This window comes from Desmodus rotundus, chromosome 8, assembly GCF_022682495.2.
Source record: "Desmodus rotundus isolate HL8 chromosome 8, HLdesRot8A.1, whole genome shotgun sequence".
NCBI lineage: Eukaryota > Metazoa > Chordata > Mammalia > Chiroptera > Phyllostomidae > Desmodus > Desmodus rotundus.
The window spans coordinates 18,790,600-18,812,930 of NC_071394.1; the positions used below are offsets into that span (position 1 = coordinate 18,790,600).

Here is a 22,331-nt window from a genome sequence, read left to right on the forward strand (position 1 = left end):
TGAAGAAAATATAGGCAGTAAAATTCTGACATGTCTCTTAGTAATATTTTTTCTGTTATATCTTTTTGGACAAGGGGAAAAATAAACACATGAGGCTACATCACACTAAAAAGTGTTTGTACAAAAAAAGGAAACCATCAACAAAACAAAAGACAACCTACCAAATGGAAAAGATATTTCCAAATGATATACCCCATAAGGGGTTAATTCTCAAAATTTATAAAAATTTCATACAACTGAAAAACAAAAAAAAGAAAATGACCTGATGTCATTAATCATCATAAAAGTGCAAATTAAAAACACAATGTGATATCACGTTGCACCTGTGAGAATGGCTGTCATCAATAAATCGACAAACAAGTGTTGGCGAGAATATGGAGAAAAGGGAACCCTCATACTCTGCTGGTGGGATTGCAAATTGCTGCAACCACTGTGGAAAACGTTATGGAGGTTCCTCAAAATATAAAAAATAGAACCACCTTGATATCCAGCAATTTTCTTTACACATATAAAGAAATCCATAACAATAATTCAAAAAGATATATGAGATCTATCTGGAAAAAGTCCAGCCATTGTTAATGCAATGAGAATGGTTTACATAACATCAGTGTAACCTGGCAGCCAAGGAAACTGGACTGGAATGCGCATGAGTGAACAATGATGACTTCACTGTACTAGTCAGTGGGGGTGGTAGACCTCACTGAGTGAGCATGTGTACTGTGTGGCCATCACATTCAAAATGACTGAGTGAGAAGAGCAATGAACCTCCATCAAATTGTGCGTTAACCTTGAACATTCCTCCCTTGAAACTATTCGGATGATTCAGAAGGCCACAGCTATGTGACCCGAGTTCTCATCAATAGACAATTGGATAAAAAAGTGCGGTACATATATACAATGGAATGTTACTTGGCTGTTAAAAGAATGAAATCTTGCCATTTGTGACAAAAGTAATGGACCTAGAGGATAGTATGCTAAGTGAAATAAGTCAGCAACAAATACCATATGAGTTCATGTGCATAAACCAAACAGAAACAAACTGATAGATACAGAAGATACACTGAGGTTGCCAGAGGGGAGGTGAGTTGGGGGCTGGGTGAAGGAAGTGAAAGGACTAAGAAGTACAAATTGGTAGTTACAAAATTGCTCTTGTGTTGAAGGCTGCCATGTAAATATGAAATATTGACTAGAACTATTGTCACCGTTAATCTTAAAGACATTACCATGAAATAAAAATTTGTCAAAGAAAGGTATTCTGAAAAATAAACATTCAGCTTCGATGAAAACATTTAAGCTGAAGTGTATATACAATGTTGTTGAGCCAATCTAGTTAAAATTTTCCATCATTAAAAAAAAATTAGCCAAAAATTTAGCAGGTACCTCAGCACCTATGGAGAAAAAACATTCTTAATTCAAAATAATATTGCCTATGGAGACATCTGTTGAACATGCCAACAATTTAAAAACACTTATAGCAATACTAATGAAAATAAGAATATGGAAAAAAATTGTTCAGAAAAAGAGTAAAAATGCATTAAATATGACTAAGAAACATATTAAAAATACAGATGTGCTATAAATGATTGTTTTGCTTCTATTATTCTTAATGTTTAGATAATTTATATAAAGAATGTGTTTCTTTTGCATAGGTATATGGCATTTTTTAAGAAATTTTATTTTTAAAATAGCTTTTGTATAGATAACTATTTTGAAATGTTCATCAATAACATAACAGTCTGTTAGCAGTTACATATTTTAATGACATAATTTAAATTATTTTAGCTTCCTGTTTCATTCCCAGAATTTTTCAGTTTGAATGGCAAAAAGCGACCTGATTTTAATACCCATTTTATTATATTAAAGCCATGTACACATCTGTAGTTGCTCTTAGGTTGTGTTCCTTTGAAGGTCAAGGATGTTATAATGTGGATATTTTTTCCACAGAACTTGGCCCTGCGCCTGGTACTTAATACTTAGTAAATGTAAAATAAATCTGATTGGATAGAAAAAAAATAATAACGTAAAATTAAAAGCACACTAATTCTATATGTTTATATTGCTGGTCAGAAATAATGTAAAATAAATTTATGTGGTTTTTCTTTTATTTTTTTCATTAATTCTGGCGATCTCCAAATATAAGAATTTTATCTCAAATTACACCTTTATACATATTATCTTTTATAAACTTTAGATATGAAATCAGTGTCCTGTATAGGTAATTTTGACAGACTTCAACCTAACATGCCTTTTGATTTCACAAACGTTGTACCCATAATTTTAGCCCCACTTGTCTCCACGTTTAGAGCATAATAATTGAATACAGGGAGGCATTTTCTCTGACTAAAATGCATCTCCAGTATTAAGCATAATACCTGGCTCACTGTGAGTACACAACAATTTCCTGGTGAATTAAATTAATAAATATACTTTTGAAAGAGATTTCCGTATGCTTGTAAGTGTATTACAACTCTGACTTTGAAGTTTCTTTTGCATCCCATTCATGAAGCCACTTTGTTTTCCCTGTGAGTCGATGGCAATGACTCTGTCACACTGCCATCTACTTTAACCTGAATTGCCACATCATTAGGTACATCCTTAGAAACATAATGAAAGTCTAAAGATAGCCACGTTGCTGAGTAGCTGGCAGAGTAGAGACCTAATAATGATGTTGAACATTCTTTATAAAATTGATGGATCTTGTACAAAGCAAGGGCTCAATCAAGGTCAAAATTCTCCTGGGTGAAATCCACCTCTAGGTTACCATCTGCATTTCAAATGTGTTCTGATTGATTTGACTCTGGATGGGATTTCCTTCCAGGTTAAACATTCCTGTTGCCCAACTTTATTTCCTTACAGATAGTGAAGTGAAGAATATTGTGTCATTTCTTAGTCAATACAACAATATAAGACAATAAAACTGGAAGAAAGTAAGACCTTATGAATATCAAATTTAAACTACAACTTTTCTAAACTCTCCTGGTATCATAAAAATACATAAAACAGCTTTATCTTTAGATAAACTACACAGTGAATAGTACAATAAAATCTACTCATCTTTAAAAATTCATTTCAGAATTGATATTTCCTTAAAATTATGCAATATTGTTGTTACAGTGAAACTTTGAGATTTTATCTGGTACTAAAACAGGCAGGTAAAATATTACTCTGCCAATTTTATAGATGAGAGAGCTAAAATTCAGAGAATGTCTACAACCTACTTAATCTCCCTTTCTTACTGCACTACACACTAAAATCTAGTGTCTCCTGCTTTTGATAACACTAGTTATTTAACAGTATGAAATTCAAGATTTATCTTTTATGAAAGGTCTTGAGATAAAAAAGTTTATACCAGAGTCAACTTTCTGAACAGGAAAGACCCACGAGAACATATTGAGTGATTTTTAATGCATTTATTCTCTGCTATACAAAGTGATGCAGTAAGAAAACTGGAATGTTAATTTGCCTAGGGTCACCAAGATAGTATCACTGAAAAACAGTTCGACCTATCATCTACAATTTTGTTGAAACCTATACATGCACTCATTAGGATTGTAAAATCTGTATTAGGTAAAGTGCATATTTCCAATTAAATTACACTGTCTTAGATGAAAACAAATATAAAATGAAAATTTAGAAGTAGATTTATAATATCAGTGAATTGTAACAATGATGAGAACTCAGTCATATCTTGTAATTCTTGGTACTCTTTTGTTCTGGAAACATCCTCAGGTTATCCAGATAGATTAACACAAATTAAAGTGTAATGTTAATGTCCTTACCACATACTTGGAATAAATATTTCCCAGTATCAGAAAATCATTGAAACAAAAATAAGCTTTTGGCATACACTGAAATGATAAATTATAATTTTATTCATTTATCCATTCACTTATTTCACAAATATTTATTTAATGAGCTATTTTTAATTATTGTGGGACATTTTCTCATTTTCTTACATCTTAGGGCAATTTAAAGGACAAAGCTTATTTTGATAGGATCACATTATTTAATGAATGCAATTAACTCAGTGAACTTAGATCATTGGTGAAGACTGAAGGCAATGTAAAAAAAACATTTGTGTAACATTTATATAAACTTTCTCAACTAAAGTTTAAATTGTTTTCTAATGCATGCTGAGAGAGATGCTTATATACAGGGTCTGGCACAAATAACACCCCTTTTCTTTTTTTTTTTTCTTTTTTTCTTTTAAAGATTTTATTGACTTATTTTTAGAGAGAGGGAGGGAAACATCATTGTGTGGTTGCCTCTCATGTGCCCCCTTCTGGGGACCTGGCTCACAACCCTGGCATGTGCCCAGACTGGGAATTGAACTGGCAATTCTTTTGTTAGCAGTTTGGCACTCAATCCACGGAGCCACACCAGCCAGGGCAATACTCCTTTTCTTTTACAAAATGTTCTATTACAAAATCATAAGCAAGTAATCATGTAACAACAATATCACACTCAAGCACACTATATGACATGTTGGGTGAAATGTTCAAATTGTTGTCCATCTCATAAGAGGCATTCATGTACCCTACCAACCACACTCAAGCAGGTGTTACTTCCGCCGGGTCCTGTACATTGAGTTGGCCAAAAAGTCCATTTAGTTTTTTCCATAAAATAAAAGACACATTTTTCATTTTCACCAATAACTTTATTGATTTGGGTATTTTGAGTATGCCAGCTATCTCCTGCATGGTATAATATTGATTGTTCTCAGTTAATGTTTTGATTTGATTGCTATCAACTTCAACTGGTCTGCCCGACTGTGGAGCATTGTCCAGGGAAAAACCCCAGCCTGTAACTTTTGACATGTTTGATCAGTCACAGTGCCTTCTCCACACACTGCACAAATCTTTTTTTTATTTTTGCATTTTGGTTTTTACCTTTCTTGAAATAATAAAACATAATGTGTCAAAGATATTGCATATTTTCCTTCATCTTCAATATTAAAATGGCTACACAAAAATATAACAATTTTGAGGGTTTTTTTTCTAATGCACACTGATATGACTCTGTCACAATGCAGTCTAACAAAATTGTTTTGAATGAAGTTAAAGACAACTAAGCTCTACTAGAGCCATCTTATGGAAAAAAACAAATGAACATTTTGGCCAACCTGATAATTAACACAAGAACAACATACATATCTTATAAAATTGTTCCTGGTGCATACAATAGTAGTTATGAAACTATTACTTCTGCTTGTCTGTATTTTTTTGTCACATTCTGGGTCTTGAGAATTATTAAGAAAAACTGGTATGAATAGAAGTTGTTTTTGGTAGAATAAATAGTTCCATTTGGAAAGCAAAAATTTGTCATTACAAATTTATTTTAAACTGATCCTGGTAACCAGATACAAAACTCATTTTGTTAGAAATAATACTTCATAAAGATTTTGTATTTTAGCTTAATAGTATCAATAGCCTCTAAAGAAATATTTTACATACTATATGCTCTCAACAGAGAAAGTCATCATTATTATAATTATTTTATTGGTATCTATTCTAAATTAACTTTCCTTCATGTTGAACAAGTACTTTGTATCTCTTTCTTAGATACACAGATTTTTTTCAGTTTGACACAATATATACTAATGCAGTCCTGTGGATAAGACTATAAAGTTGATATCTATGTAATTCTTTTAGTAAAAAGAGTGACTAATTACACTCAAAGTTAAATATTGTGCAGGTTATTAGATTACTCCAATAGAATGATAGGCAGGTAGAGAGTTGGGCTTTTGATTTTAAAATGACATTTAAAGATTAATAACATTTTAGAAATTTTAACTTTACTAATCATATTATTTGAGTTTTATATTATTGAGTTTCAGTATTCATATCATTTGAGTTTATATAGGCCACACTTTAGGCACATTTTATTAGGAAGTGTCTATCACTTTTACTTAAGAAATATCTCTTTGATAAAGTCTCATGTCTGCATTCCCACTTTAACTGCCTAAGTAAGTATGTGATGTTGGGTAAGTTTCTTATACCCTTTAAGCCTCAATTTTCTTACTGAAAAAATATGAATAATAGTAACTCCACTTCTTGTGAATCGACTGAGATACAGCTCACAGTGTATTGTTTTTTTTAAGATAGTGCTCAATAAATATTATGTATTTATAATATTAACTACTCACATACTCTTCTATTTATATATCTTTCCCTGTGACTATTATCATTTCTGTTGAGTAATCAGCTAGTGTAAGGAATACTATCGAAGGTTGAGTAAAGACTAGCCACTTGATAATTCCTAATCTGAGAGGAAGGAAAGAAGGACGGAATGTTATCCTTTATTATCAATGACATAAGGTTTTGTAAGTTAAATTCAAACTATATTTGGATGCTGTAGCCCATAAGCCTATTAGATGCATTTTCCAGAATGTTCTGTCCATGGTTTTATTACAGGTGAGACAACAAGGTTGTTAAGACCCTTTAACTTTGTTGGAATTTCTGCTTGTTTTACATATTTATGCCAGGTAAATGCAGAAATGAATGGCATATTTAAACCTACTAGAACAAATATAGATATCCATTTTATAAATTAAATTAGAAGCAATTTGAACAGAAGGAATTAAAAAATAAATATAATTTTCTGTCAGTGATAAATATATTTTTGACATATACTTTTTATTATGTTTAAAATAGTTGCTAAAATGCTTACTTACCAAAAAAGTCTTCATTTTATAAAAAACACCCTATATCTTATTTTAGAACAGGAGAGAATAGAGATGATCAAACATCTACTTGAAAACATGTATAACAACAAAAATTGCAAATAAGAATTATATTTTAAGAATTGTGTGCTCCTCAAAAGTGAAAAATAAGTATTGAATAAAATCATTAATCTATTTTAACATATGTGACTAATACTTTATTATGTTCCAACATCATATTATTTTTTTTTTTAATTATCCACATATGTATGTGAGATTATTTCACTCCAAATTCCCAAGGAAAGATAGCATGGCTCTTTAAATGGTTATCTATTTTTTTCAAAGGTTACAGTTTCTATTTGATACAAAAAAACAAGAATGATTGACACTAAAATTAGTATAATTTTGTCTACCCACAAACACAGAATATAATCATTATGGTATTTAAATTTTCAATAAGAAATTAAGACAATAGTGTTTACACCAAGTAATTGTTCCTGTGTGTATTTAACTAATTGGTTTTAGAACTCAAGTAATTGCAAGAGGAAAAAACTTCTTTGGTCTTTCATTAAACCCCATCATTTTCTATTGTGCCTTCAAATCTTCCTACTAATTTGTTAATTAAGAGAGAAAGAAACTAAGAAGTGGTTAATATATATTAACCAGACCCAAAAGCAAAGGCGTATTTTCACATATTTTAGCTGCCATTCCACGTATTATACATTATCTGATTATAGCTACTTGGTTCCACTTTGAATCTTTAAGCACAGTAAATCTGACAATAGAGCAACAACGTTTTTCCCCTCAAATTCAGCCGGGACATGATTATAGCAACTGCTTTAATTTTGATACATGTTTGTAACATTATTATATGTACATTTTTAATTTTGAGAATGTCATTTTTAAGATTAAAACTTCTTGAAGACACAGAATCCAGCACATGGGAAGCCTCAAAAAAAATGAAGTTTTCTCATAATTTTTTGTTATTCCTACTTTCCAGCTTAAAAGCTGTAGCACATTTCACATTTATGTCACCTCTTTCCAGTAAAAGCATTTTAAATATAAATCTTGTGTGTAGAATGTCAATTTCCACTTATATATTGCAAAACCAGCCTGTAGATAAGTTTTAGTTTTGGTGGAAACTACCCTAGAGCACTTCAGGAAAAACGTTAATGAATGAGCTTATCACAAAAACAGTTTACAAAAACGATGAGTATTGAAAGGTTATAATTGCCCAGACTCTGCGTGCATAGATAGTTATACAGAACAAATTAACGTGGGAATTGGAATCAAGACCCTATCCCTCTACTTTTGGTACTCTCCAGTGTGTGTTCAATTTTTATTTTAGGAACAATTAAAAACAAATCTCTCAAAAATATAGTACTTATATAAAGGTAGATTTAAATATTTTTTAAAAGGATTCAGATATATGCTACCTGTAGCTTTTTTACTTATGGATATAATCTCCACCTTTTTTCATAATTTGTTTATGCAGTTTATCATTTTACTTTAACGGAGGGGAGAAATGGCATCTCTGGGACAATCACAACCAGAAGAGGACAGGGTGGTGTAGTATAACATTTAAGGATTTGGTTTCTGAAGTCAGGAAGACAATTTCAGATTGTGGTTCTGAACTCTTTAGTTGCAATATTGGACAGGTTAGGCCTCCTAAACCTTAGTTTTCTCACTTCTAAAATGAGGATAATAGTGACACTTGACTCATAGGTTTGGTAAAATAAGTTAAAAAATTATACATGTAAAGTCCCCATTTTAGTCCATTGCTCAGAATCACTAGTTCATCAATAAAATGAAGCAAAATTATAAGACTTCTGATTTAGTAGATTTTGGTTTATTTAAGTGATTGGTAAAATGACATTTAAGTCTACATTTGTAATCCTTTTAAAAAATACAACCCTTTGAAAAAATAAACATTTTTATTCTTCCAAAGTTGTAAACAAAGTGTGTTTGTATATATGTATGTACACAATGTATATATGTTTGTACACAATGTATATACAACTACTTTTTGCCGCCATTGCTGCTTTTACATACACCATCAATATCTACTCTTTTCTAAGTCTTAAATTTATAAAGTCCTTTTATTTTTCACACAACTTTGAGAATCAGGATATTATAATGCTGTGTACAGACTCTCTGGTTTCTTTTTTGTTATGCGTATTAGAGAGACAAGTTAGAACAAATTTTATGGATGGATTAACAAATTGATTAATCTATCTGTCTATCTATCTACACGCCTACCTACCTTCCTACTCACCTACTAGAAATGTAAACAATAGAATCTGTTAGTACCACCACTAAAGAAGACAATTTAATCTCTGTTCAGTTCTATTTGCATTTGCACATTTCTTATTTGCATGTCTAGCACCTAGCACAATACCTGGAATATATTGTTAGTAAGTGAATGAATGAGTGAATATCAGTTATGTGTCCGTAAACCAGCAGTTTGTCTCATTACTTTAATCTGCAACTCATAAAATAATTTGTACAAGTGCTGAATCCACATTTGTGAATATAATTTAATAATGGCTTAAGTGGATATTTTAATAGCTTCTTTGTCTTGATGCTTAATTGGCATATGCTTTAGGGTAAATGTACTTTGTGATAATTCAAAATAATATTTTCCATTAACCTACATAATTGGAGTTAACTCTATTATTAAATGTGCCATATACTGTGCATAGAAAGATGTTACTTTCCCATGGTTTCATACTATTCTCCTCTACTGATGTGTTTAAAGTTTTTATTTTTAGATCATTTTAGATTTACCTGCAGTTGTAAGAAATAATAAAGACAGATCCTGCATACTTTTACCCAGTTTACCCCAATAACCATTCTTATACAATTATAGCACAATATCACAACCAGAAAATTTACATACAACCCACTGATCTTATGTAGATTTTACTAGTTTCAAATATACTTGTGGGTGTTTATGTAGCTCTCTGTAGAGTTGTATGACCGCCGCCAGTACATCAAGACACAGTGCAGGTCATCCCAATAGTCCCTCATGTTACTTTTATAAACACAGTCCCCTCCTTCCATCTTCAACCCCCAAACTCCTGGTAACTACTAACCTGTGTTCCATCTTCATGATTTTGTCACTTCGAGAATGTTACATGGATTTAGTCAAACAGTGCACAACCTTTCGGTGTATGTTTTCACTCAGCATAATTCCCTTCAAAACCATTCACGTTGTCATGTGTATATCATTCTTTTTTATTGCTAAGTAATTATCTGTAATATGTATTGCCACCGTTTAACTAGTCACCCTTTGAAAGGTTTTTGGGTCATTCTTAGTTTTCAACTAGTGCCAATAAAGGTGCTATGAAGATCTGTGTTCATGTTTTTATGTGAACGTAGTTTTTATTTCTCTGGGGTAAATGGGCAAGCGTGGAATTACTGGGGGGTATGGTAAACACAAGTTTAGTTGTGCAAGAAACTGCCATACTCCTTTTTAGAGTGGCTGTATCATTTTACATTCCCACCAGCAATGGATAAGTAGTTCAGTTTTCTCCAGAATCTTGCCAGCATTTGGTGTTATCTATTTTTTTATTTTAACCATTCTGATAGGTATTTAGTGATATTTCATTGTGGTCATAATTTGCATTTCCCTGATGGCTAATGATATTGAATGCCTTTTCATGTGCCATCTGGAATCCTCTTCATTGAAATGGGGTAGGTTTTTTTGCTTATTTTGTAATAAGATTTTGTATTCTGCATCTCTTTTTTCCTTTTTTATAGATGGGTCTCAAGAGTTCTTTATATACACTTAGATGAAAATCCTTTGTGGAATATATTCCATGCAGACATGTTCTCCCAGCATGCCTCTTTCTTTTCATACTTTTCACAGTGTCTTTCACAGAGCATCTAATAATTCTGAATAAATCTGTTATTTAGCTACTGAAATGCCATCCCCCTTCTTGAAATAATGTAGCACACAAATTACTTAACAAATATATTTTTTAAATATTTATTGTACAGGCATTAAAAATCGGTTGAGGCATTTTTAACTTTCTAGAAGCACATAGGTATGTGGAAGGTTCCAAACTCTAGTGTCTGGAACTGTGAGGTTGATTTGGTACCTTCAAAACTGAAGTTGGGTTTCTATCTTTTAATAGGTTCTGTCGCCACTGCGTGTCGTGATCCAGGTGTTCCCATGAATGGAACTCGAAACGGGGATGGCCGAGAGCCTGGGGACACTGTTGTCTTTCAGTGTGACCCAGGATATGAACTTCAAGGAGAAGAAAGAATAACCTGCATTCAGGTAGAAAATCGATACTTCTGGCAGCCCAGCCCACCAGTCTGTATAGGTATGAACTAAAGAACAATTAAAATTTTATATAAGTATAAAATGGTTATAAATGGGCATTGGTACCATTAATTAAGAACAGTATTCTAGAACAGGTCCTAATATGAAAGTCTAAGATTTCAGAGGTCCATGGACCTTCAAAAAATGTACAATGACCCTTATTTAAATGATCATTATTTTCCTCGGAAGGACAGATCCACAATTTTATTAGATTCTCAGTGGTTCTAAGATCCTTAAAAAATGTAAGAAGCAAAACCCTTGAAAAATCCTAATCTTTCTTTATCTGCTATATAAATGCAGTTATACCCTGCTTTTAATATTTAAACAGTGATTCAGACTCTACATTTTAAATGGGCCATGTTGATTTTGCCTCTACAATGGTTATTCCTTCTAAGAAAAAAATTTTATTGGAACTTAAGCTTGTGCTTCAAAGCTTTGACTTTTTCATTCAATTCATGTATTCTAAAAGAATATTAGTTCTGAATTTGATGATCTAAGGGGTTTTAGCTGCTTTGTTCATACTTCTATCTGCCTTTAGTCCCCATGCTCTGTGCCTGAATCCCCAAGTTAGACTCCAGAAAATTAAAGTACACTTCACTGCTCTACTGGGCCCGAGAAAGAGTTAGAGGGATATACCACTTCGGGGGTAAAAATGGTGAAAAACTTGCTATGTAGTCTTTGTTTCAAAATCTCATTGTTAACTTTTTATGTGAAACTAATTTAATCTCCAATGTTTTAGCTTAAGTATTTTAGAATTGGTGTCATTTAAATTTATAATACATTTTGACCAATGTATATACTCTCTACTCAAAACTTTATTTCTGCACATACTTTGTTTCTAACTACATTGTAAACAACTTGAGAGAAGATTCCACAGCTTGTTCATCCTTTTATTTCTTATACTATTTAGCACAAATTTAACACATTGAAGAGAGAAAGCCTTATATTTTTACTAAATCACACTCATAAATGCATTTTAATTAATCATTTTATAGTATTTTTTAAAACATGGTAATAGTATAAATAGTGAGTCAGGGAACAAATTCAATGACTCAATTATTTAGATTTATTTTACCCCATTTTGTAATTTTTTATATGGGGTTGCAAACTCAATATTTATTAGTCACTCAGTATATTGTAGGCACTGACATAACAGTTGAGGATTTATTAGTAAAACATAACAGAGAAGTTTCTTGTTCTTGTGAAGCTACTTTCTAATGAAGTGAAACTAAAAAATCAGAATTGTCACATCACATTTTCTGTATTTCATATGTTGGTATTTTTAAAAAACACTTGATTCACAAAACAAAACATATTCAATAGCTCAAACCAGGCAGGGAGAAGGCAGACGGTTCTAGACATCTGTGGAAATGAGGCACATGTCAGAGGAAAATCATATTATAGAGACTTTTTTTAAAAGCACAAAATAAGGGCATAGTTTGAACCATTTCTGATTTAGCCATATCTCCCTCTGCACTTTATTATTTCCATTTATACCTCTTCATGTTCCACTGCAAGATTCTAAGTCATCAAAATTAATTTATATTTATTATAACAAACTCATAGAAGCAAGAAATGTTTGTGAAGAAAAAATCTGTAACTATGAAGTTGTTATCTGTTTACTACTCAGTTAACCTACAAAAGTGCCATTAAATTAAAATGTCACATTCCAATTAAATGGAATTTAACTGAGTGTCTCATACAGAGAATCTGTGTGTGAAGAGCAAATGACAGAACACCACAGACTTCCTATAGAACATCTTGCTCATTGTGATTCTTAGGCTTGGTTAATAGGGCATTGCTTGGTAGAATAACTAGAAGGACTCTATTATATATTTTTACGTTTAGAATTCTAAAATACTGAACAGCTTTTTACTGAAATCTAGTAATCACTAAAATAAAAAACAAAGGAAGAATTTTGAGATAAGCTGTTATAAAATTCCATTTGTAGACAAGATTTTAGCAAGACCTAATTCTAGGAAAAAAAACAGTTGAACACTAAATTTTACTTAAATTGAGCTGATTGTGGAAAGTTTTTGTGTGGATTATGGTGCTGCATATTATTTTTGGTAGGAAAAGATAGCTTGAGGAGAAGATATGCATTAGTGCTTCTCTGAGGAAGAAAATAACCTAAAAATAAAATGTCTGAGAAATTGCTAAGGCTGCAGAAAGCTTGACCTCTGAAACTGATAAGAAAGAACTCCATGATTGGAAACACTATGCCAAAGATTAAACCCTGAACTTTTTTAGAAACTCCATAAGTCTATGTCTCAGACCCTGGAGCATAAAGCATTTCGCTTGCATGTAAAAGTAGTCAGCCTTAGGCAAGTACCAAGCAGAAGGACGTCATCTTTAAGAGAGTTAATGGAATTCATTCCAACAAAATTGACAGTGTGAAGATTACTTTGACGTTGCCAGAGGGAAAGTAGCAGCACTCGATATGAAGGTAAATAACAAAGACATCAGTGTGGGTGGGCTGCTGAGATAGACAGTAAACACAAATAAAATTATAGTGTGGTGAATAATTAAGAAGATTGTAAAACAGGTATCAATAGTGGCCTGTATAACTGTTTCACAAGAAACTACACTCAGAAAAAATTATCAGTGTCAGAATTTCATGGAACCTAACTGAACATTTAACTCATAAATCTGTTTGACTTAAAGAGAATTTTATTCTTTATGGTGTATCATTAGATGCATTTAAAATATGCATTTTTCAAATGGTATTAAAGTTGAGTATCTTTAAGGCAAAGAAAATTTTCTTTACTCACAAGTGTTTGAAATATATAAATGTCAAATAATGTTTTTGATTATTTCAATGGCTTTTGTAGATTTTCAGAATCAATTATATCAATAAATCAGGAAAACCTTGATAAATAATTTAAATAATAGAATTTAAATAATTTTATAGGATCTTATACCCAAATAATAATACAATCATGAAATATATCCAATAAAATACTTAAAAATGTAATATATTTTCTATATATTTTATGAGAAAGGATAAACCTACATAAGTATATTTATGAGCGTGTGCATGTGTATAAAATTTATAACAATAAAAACACCAGCGTTCCCTGTGAAAAATAAGAAAAAGTGAAGCAAACAGTGCTCTATCATATTACACATAATCCCACAATTTAAACACATACAAATAAACACAAGAAACATTTTGCTATTATTTCTGTCTTTTATGCATATATATACATACATTTGCTGTTATGACACATATTTTTCTATTTTTTTCAAATTCACATTGATTTTTATAAGTATCAAAGGCAAAATATGCTACTGTTTTAATCACAACACATAGGTACAAATAAGATTTGCACATTCATCTATAGGCATCTTAACTGTCTTCATAATAAATACAAAGGGCCACCACCAGTTCCTCAGACACGTATGGAATACACAGTATGTGCTGAATCCTGGGGATAAAGTAACATATAAGTCACAATCTTAATCTCATAGAGCAGTGATGAATTCCAACACCTGAAAGGAACATTTAAATAAAGTATCATAAGGGAAATAATGGAGATAGGCAGAGGTTGCTATGGATACCAAAGTGCATTGGAGACAGTTTAAGTAGAGCCCAGACTGGAAATTCCCAGGAAAACTTCCTAGAGGCAGAATGAAACTTGAAATGTAAATAAGAGCTATATAAATACTGAAAGGCAAAAGGCGTTTCAGGAAGAACAAAGTGTATGGGCAAACGCATGGGGGCAACAGGAACTCCAAGCAGTTTGGTGGGATTTGAGTGTAAATTATGTCTACAGTGGTCGTTGAGTTGAGTGGAAAGGTCGCAGGGATTAGATTATGAAAACTACTAGAGCTGAGGCATTATCTTTTAGGCAATGCGGAACAACTGCAGAATTTTGTACATGAGCACCGTATAATTAGATGTTTCTACTAGGGGAAAGATGAATTGCCAGCAACTAGAAGCATGGGAAACAAGAAGCCATTGCAGTAATTCTGGAGGCAGATAAGAAGGTCAGATCTAGAAATATGCTATTAGGCAAGGAGAAAAGAGACGGCCTGAAAAATATCCATGAGGATCAACAAGGTGGAGTCTTGGTAGTGCTTCCTGCTGGACTGGATACAAGCATGCAGTGAAGAACAGAGAAGAAGAATTTTACATCTCTAGCTAGGGAGCACAGGTGGATGATAGTGCTAGTCAAACAATGAAGGAGTGCAGAAGAAGAACCAAATTTGAGCTGAGGTTTGGACATACTGGATATTCTGTGTTTAATGTACCTATAGGCTATCAGGTAGAGATAACCAGTGTGCATCTGGGCATATGGTCTAGAATTAAGCAGAGAAATCTGATAGAGAAGATGGAGAAAAAAGTCACCCGCGTATAATCAAAGATAAAGTAAAAAAAATGGATATGGTTAACTAGGAAGACTGTAATAGGGTAAAAATTAGAGATGACTAGGTAAGAAATGTAGGGGAATAATAAAATAGTAAGATGAAGTGAAAGAAAAATTCCTTGGCAATGAAACAGGTCTATACAAAGAAAATTAGGAGTTCTGAAAACAAAGACAGTGAAATTAATGTAGTCAACAGTTAAGGATGACTACAGATATGAAGAGAAAGATAAAGGCGGGGAAGTCTCCATTGTACAAGTCAAAGGGAAAGTCATTTCAGGGAGAGCTGAGATGCCTTTGTATTGTTGGCAAGGGAACTAGCCATGACTGGTGAGAGAATGAGAGGTGAAAAGTACCAAATACAGCCATGTAGATCCCTAAGCAACAAGAAAGTTATTGTGTCTCTCCAAATAGAACTTATTATGAAAATAAGGTTTCTCGAAATGAACACTTGGGTGCTTTTCTTTCAAATATAACACAAGAAACCGTATTTCCCAGTAGCGACTTGCTTTACTAATCATGTTAGTCAGCCAGTGGGTAAATACAGCACGTAGATAAGAAAGAAACAAGGTAATTAGATCTGCTTTGCAAAAGATTCCTTGTAAAATAAAAAGTAAATTTGAAGTAAGTAAAGAGATACTTTTAGTAAAAAAGAATGATGTCAGGTTAGGGTAGTGGGGGCAGAGACTGCTGTGACAGGGACACCCATGTGGCCCCGAGATGTACCAGCATCCCGAGTTAGGCAAGAGGCATTTTGCTCTTAGAGAGAGGAGTGCACAAGGCCAGAAGAACCAGGTGTGGGGACATGGGATGCAGGGGTGGCCAGGTGGGATAGCAGATCAGAGAATGTTGTACTGAGTCCAGCTGGTTCTCAGGAGGGGTTGTGTGCTGGCTCAAGGTTAAGGGGTGGACCAAAGTCCAGGGACAAAGAGGAATAAGAGAAATTTAACCCTACTTTGGTTACAGGCATTTAATGCTGATTGATGGGGGTGGATAAGCAGTTCAGTTTACCATTTGAGTAGAATGGTGGGAATTTGCAGGGTTTGTGTCTGGGCTCCTCATAGGAAAATGAAGGGGATGGGTTATTGCAGGGGTTTCCATTCCCCACTGTGGGCCACTACCGGTTTGTGGCCTACTAGGAACCAAGCTGCAAGCCAAGCTCAACCAGGGCTTCCCTCTGCCTCCTATCCCCCCACCCCCCAATCCACACAGGGTGAGCATCAAAGCTCACCTGAGCTCTGAGCTTCACCTCCTACATCCCGTCCAGTCCAGTCCCCTGCTGTCCTCCCTGCTCCCACCATCTTCCAGGAAACCCATCTCTGGTGCCAAAACAGTAAATTCATTGACTCATTTAACCCCACACTAAATGGTGAGGGGATTCCTTAAGCAACCGTCAGGTGAAAAACTAAACACGTTTTAGGGACTTTATTTTATTTTTAAGATGAAAGAGACTTGAGTATGCTGTGGACAAGGGGAGAAGCTGGAGGGTACAGGAGATAAATGAACAAAGTTCTGGAGGAGAAAGAGGGATCATGTAACCAGGTGGAGGGTGTTATCCTGCTTAGTTGACCAGGTTGATTGTACCATCCTCCAGTGACTGAGGTACTGAGGCCAGGGTAGTGAGGGACCTGGAGAAATGTAACAGCAGACATCCGTAATTCATAATTTAGATGGCAAAAGTTCCCACATTTTATTCATGACTTTGCATATCTAGATCCAGACAAAGAACAGAGATCTACAGTGTTACCAGAACCAGGTTTTCCTCCTTCCCTAACCAGTTTTATGCTGTCAGCAAAATGGAGACTGCCTTATAACAGAATGGTAAAGTTGACCTGAGAAAATTATAATTTGAAAAGAAGAGTTATGACGTGCTGATTACGTACAGGAGACATCATGAAATCATGAGTATCTCAATCTCTGCCTCATTTATTTATAGTCACACTCCACCACCAGGAGCCTTAATATGTTTATTTTTTTATTTTTCTGAAGCTACTGATTCTATATAGAGAGAGACCTAACTTTATTAATAAGTTAGGCAACTAGAATTTAGGAATGTCCTGACATACAATATATCATGTTGGCCAAAGTCTGTTACATTTTTCCGTACAATGGCTCTGTAGTGCTTAGTTGTCTTTAACTTCATTTGAAGCAATTTTGTTAGATTGCATTGTGACAGCTGTCATATCAGCATGCATTTAAAAAATCAAAATTGCTGAAGTTTTGTGCCATTTTAATATTAAAGATGGAAGGGGAAACAATATTTTCAGTATATCATGCTTTATTATTTCAAGAAAGGTAGAAGTGCAACTGAAACACACACAAAAAGACTTGTGCAGTCTCTGAAGAAGGTGCTGTGACTGAGCGAATGTGTCAAAAGTAGTTTGTGAAGTTTCTTGGCACTATTGACATTTTGGCCAAATAATTCTTTGCTGTGGGACATACTCAAAATATCCAACTCAATAAAGTCATTGGTGAAAATTAAGAATGTGCCTTTTATTTTACAGAAAATACCTAAACAGACGTTTATGGCCAACCCAATAAGACTATTTCAGTCCTGACTAGTGTAGCTCAGTCGGTTGGGTGTCATCCCACAAAACTAAAGGTCACAAGTGCCTGGGTTGCCTGTTCGGTCCCTAGGTGAGACATACATGAGAAGCAACCAGTTGAAGTATCTCTCTCACATCAATGTTTCTCTCCCTCTCTTTACTCCTCCTTTTCCCTTCTCTAAAAATAAATAAACAAAATCTTTTTTTATGGAAAGATTATTTTAATGTATAGTGCTGTAGGTTCTCAGAAAATTATCCATTCTCACTCATAAACTATATCAAAGGCTCTTCCTCCATCAATATATAAAAAGGCACCAGGAGGATGTGAAAATAAGCAAAAAATCTTATATACCATTATTAGAGGTTTTGGTTTGCTTTCTTTTTTTTTTTTCAGCTTTCCTAGTATCCTTCAGATATTTTTAGTAACCATGGGCAAACCATCTTTATCCCTCTTCTCCATGGTTTTCTTCTCCATTAAACAAAAATAGAAAGGGACCTAAGTATACATGTAATTTTTCTTGTCTTTTGAAGCCAGTAAAAAGAGCTAAATTCAATATAGCTATGCATATATGTATTTAATATTTTAGTGTTTTTTCTTGAAAGACAGTGCCATATGCAAGCATTGAGAACTATAAAAATTCAGGTCTATATAAAATCTCCTAAACCTTTTTTAAAAACTGTCTTTACAAATATTGATAGCTAATAAACTTTATTAATTACTTAAGGGGTTTTCTTTGCTTACTCCAAGCACCCTGTGGAGGCAACTTAACGGGATCTTCAGGCTTTATTCTTTCGCCGAACTTCCCTCACCCGTATCCGCACAGCAGGGACTGTGACTGGACAATCACCGTCAACACAGACTACGTCATCTCTTTGGCATTTATCAGGTGAGTGCCTATGCATTCCCACATTAAAAAAAAAAAACAAAAAACCTTTTTGTCATCGGCTGTAATGTTTGCTTAGGCAAATTTCTATTTCTATACATGACATTTTTATTATTGCTTATTAATTCCAACACCAACACCCCGCAGTCTACAGTTTACAAAGCCCTGTCTAATAGCAGAGATGCCAGTGCCGTTCGGAAGGCTGGTGGGTGAGCGTCTTCACCGGATTTCAGTGGACGGGAAACATGTTAAAAGTCAAGTGGCTTATTGACTCTCATGAAATGTGATCTCTTTATAACCTTTTCTACCTCCTTGTACGTGCCATCACAGCTTCAAAAAATTCAGTTTTTCCTAAACTTCAAGATGAAAAGGTCAGTACTTCAAGGATTTTTTTTCTTCCTCCATATGTGGGTCACCCAAAATCCTTTGAAGCATCTAAATATCCATTTGTACAGCACCACCATTGGACTTGGGAAGATATAGGATCTATTTATCACCTTTGCTGGTGGTCTCATTAAATCAAGATGACAAGAATTTTATGGATCCTCCATATATTTCTCCACAGAACTGATAGAACTTGACACGGGAGTGTTTTCAAATTTGCATTTGTTGTTTATGCCTGTACTTGATTTCAGGGTTAGCTCAGTACTGAAGCGACAGAGAATGCAGCGTCTTGTGTGAGAAAGGAGACAGCTGAGTTTGGGCCCTCGCTCTGCTGCTGTCATCCCTGTCACCTTGGGTACATTCTTTGAAGGAGTCTCTGTTTTCTCACAGGGAGCTAATAGGCTGCGATCACAAAACCTGACCTACCTCTTGCCCTTAACGTTTCATTGGGAGTAATTGGTATCAACAAATCAAAAATGTCCAAGTAGGAATGTTACTGATCTTCAGTGTCCAAGACCGATGTACATGGGCTCTAGTACCACAGCCCCTCCTTCTGCTAGTGTGTTAAACTGCGTGGTAGTTCCGTAAAAGTTCATCGTCTTCTCTGCCAAAATGTGAGCTAGGTGATAGAGAGACAAATGATTGCTTTGTTCTGCCTTATAAATATGTGGGTTCCATAATCATTATGGGACAATTATCATACTTTGGCAGGGTTCTTAGGCAAATTTAATTTGCAAATTTTGCAATATTAAAATATTAATTTAGAAAATTTACATGCTAAAATGTCTTTATCTGCACATTATTTAATTTTGACAAATAGTGTATTAGTTTGATTTCTCCTACATTAAGTTCTAAAAGAAGAAAATATATTTATTTCCAAAAAAGGTATACCTAAAACTATGTGGTGCTTCATTTGCATAATTTAAATGCAAATTTGTATCTCAAACTTTTGTTTGAATCTGATATGCATTTGATTTTTAAAACAGCAAAACTGCTTATAAATTTTGAAATCAAGGCAAGTAGTGTAACTGATAAAGGAAAAGAGGTTTCATTTTCTGATGCAAAATATCTGAATGAAAAAATTAAAAATAGATATCGTCCTCCACATTTTACTGATATAAAGTAGCTTACGTAAGAATATATAACTTACCAAAGACAGGATCAAGGTTTGAACCTACATTTATGACTCCAGAACATTCACCCTTTCATCAGCTAAACTGTTTGCCTTGCGGTCATTTGTATTCCCTGTAGATACAATGCCAGCTTAGACATATTTGAAGATACCAATATGTATTCTGTGTTTCACTGCTGACTTGATATTCATATTCAGTGTGTTGTTGCCAGGCAAATGTTCACATTAACTTATTTTTGAAGGGACTGTTGTTATTTTTAAAGATATTGGCTGTACTAGTATATGATTATATGGCTTAAGGTTAATTTCTTAGTAATAACCATTCCACTTCCTTCTCTCTCTCTCTCGTTTAGTTTTAGCATAGAACCAAACTACGACTTCCTCTATATATATGACGGGCCAGACAGTAATAGTCTACTAATTGGAAGTTTTCAAGACAGCAAGTTACCAGAGAGGATAGAAAGTAGCTCCAATACCATGCATTTGGCTTTTCGGAGTGATGGATCTGTTAGCTACACTGGATTTCATTTAGAATATAAAGGTAAATATGAACATTTGATTTTAGCATCATGATTTGAATTATGAGTATTTTATACAGGAGGATAATGTTGTATTGGCTGTTGTCAGTGGTTACTATCTGTGTATTTCTTAGTGTAGGCTACCTACATACAATTCATCTCATAAAGAGCTCTGACTTTTCCTATCAGTGAAAAGGAAATTAGCATTTCCCTAATTACTACCAAAGGAAATGTATCAGCAAACAAATTAGCAATTAGTATACTCTGAGAGTTGGCTGAAACCACAAAATAATTTAAAAAAACTCATTTTGGGGGGAGCTGAAGATTCATTTAAATATTTTTTATTCCAAGACTACTCTCAGTGATAAAGAGAACAAAGTATAGTGATACTTATATTTCAGAAAATGTCTAAAGTAATTTAAATATGTCAATATTCAGAATAAGCATAATAAAATATAGTAATAATTATAATATTTTAGAAATTTTGCATGCATTTAAGTGAATCAATATTACAATGCCTATGGATGCTTATAAATGTATTTTTCTTAAGTTTTACTCTCAGTGATTATAAATGAATTAGATCTTAGTTGTTCAAAGTTAAAATTTATTTTTTCAATAATTGAGTGCACAAAGGGCATACTGATAATTTAACTCAAGTTGTCAACTGAGTTTTTAAAATACATATTTTGGATTTGTAACATACCACTTGGCTTTTTAAAATTATGAAGTGTTTTCAGTAACTGAAAGTAATATCTAATAATAAAATAAACTATAAAGTATCTACCATTTAACTTGACAAACCTTAGCATTGTGCCATATTTGCTTCAGATCTATTAATTCTTGTTTTAAGAAATACAATATTGCATATACAATTAAATGTCTTTTACAATTGCCACAGGCACTGGGTTTGTCTCTTCAGGGCTATCAAAAGAAGTCAGGATAAATTCCACAACTTCATATAGTATGGGTTAAGGAAGGCTTTTTTAGGGAAAGGAGAAACTCACAAGTCAGCAAGATACAATTGCTTGGAGTCCCCCAATATCTTCATCACTTTTTGGAATGCATGCCAGGGACAAGGTGTCTGCTGGGCATGGGCATGGCATGGATTTTATTCCAGTGGGAAGACTGAGCCCTCTCTGGGTCTCTCGTTTTACAGAGCAAAGTAGGAAAATGGCTGTGTCATCAGCATCATATACAGGCTGCTTGGTACCAGACAGTGAGGATTTGGGGTGCCAGCTATTCACTGGGGCTGTCTGCAGATGCTAACTGCTCCAAATCACGGGACCCTGGGGAAGTTTAGACCTTGTGATTGTGGTCTAGGAAGCATCGTGTGGAGAGTTGAACTTGAGAGTTGCACTCTATCAGTGTTTTCTATTAGAAAAAGCTCCCAACACCATGGGGCAGGACCCAGCTAGCTGATGACCCAGGCAAACCATGATGAGCTCGCAAGGCTATTTTAAGGCAGCCATACTTTTTCATGACAGTACCTTCCCGATTCTGTGTTTGGTG

At 33.9% G+C, this 22,331-nt stretch overlaps 1 protein-coding gene across 2 annotated transcripts in view; it reads left to right on the plus strand.

Moving 5' to 3' along the window:
* Positions 1 to 22,331, plus strand: part of CSMD3 (CUB and Sushi multiple domains 3) — an 885,055-nt gene that overhangs the window by 628,485 nt on the left and 234,239 nt on the right. For both annotated transcript variants that reach the window (XM_024572155.3, XM_045181698.2), the window contains 3 exons: positions 10,801 to 10,992; positions 18,653 to 18,791; positions 20,658 to 20,845. In XM_024572155.3, the coding sequence (XP_024427923.2) occupies positions 10,801 to 10,992; positions 18,653 to 18,791; positions 20,658 to 20,845 (519 nt within the window). The remainder of the gene's footprint in view (positions 1 to 10,800; positions 10,993 to 18,652; positions 18,792 to 20,657; positions 20,846 to 22,331) is intronic.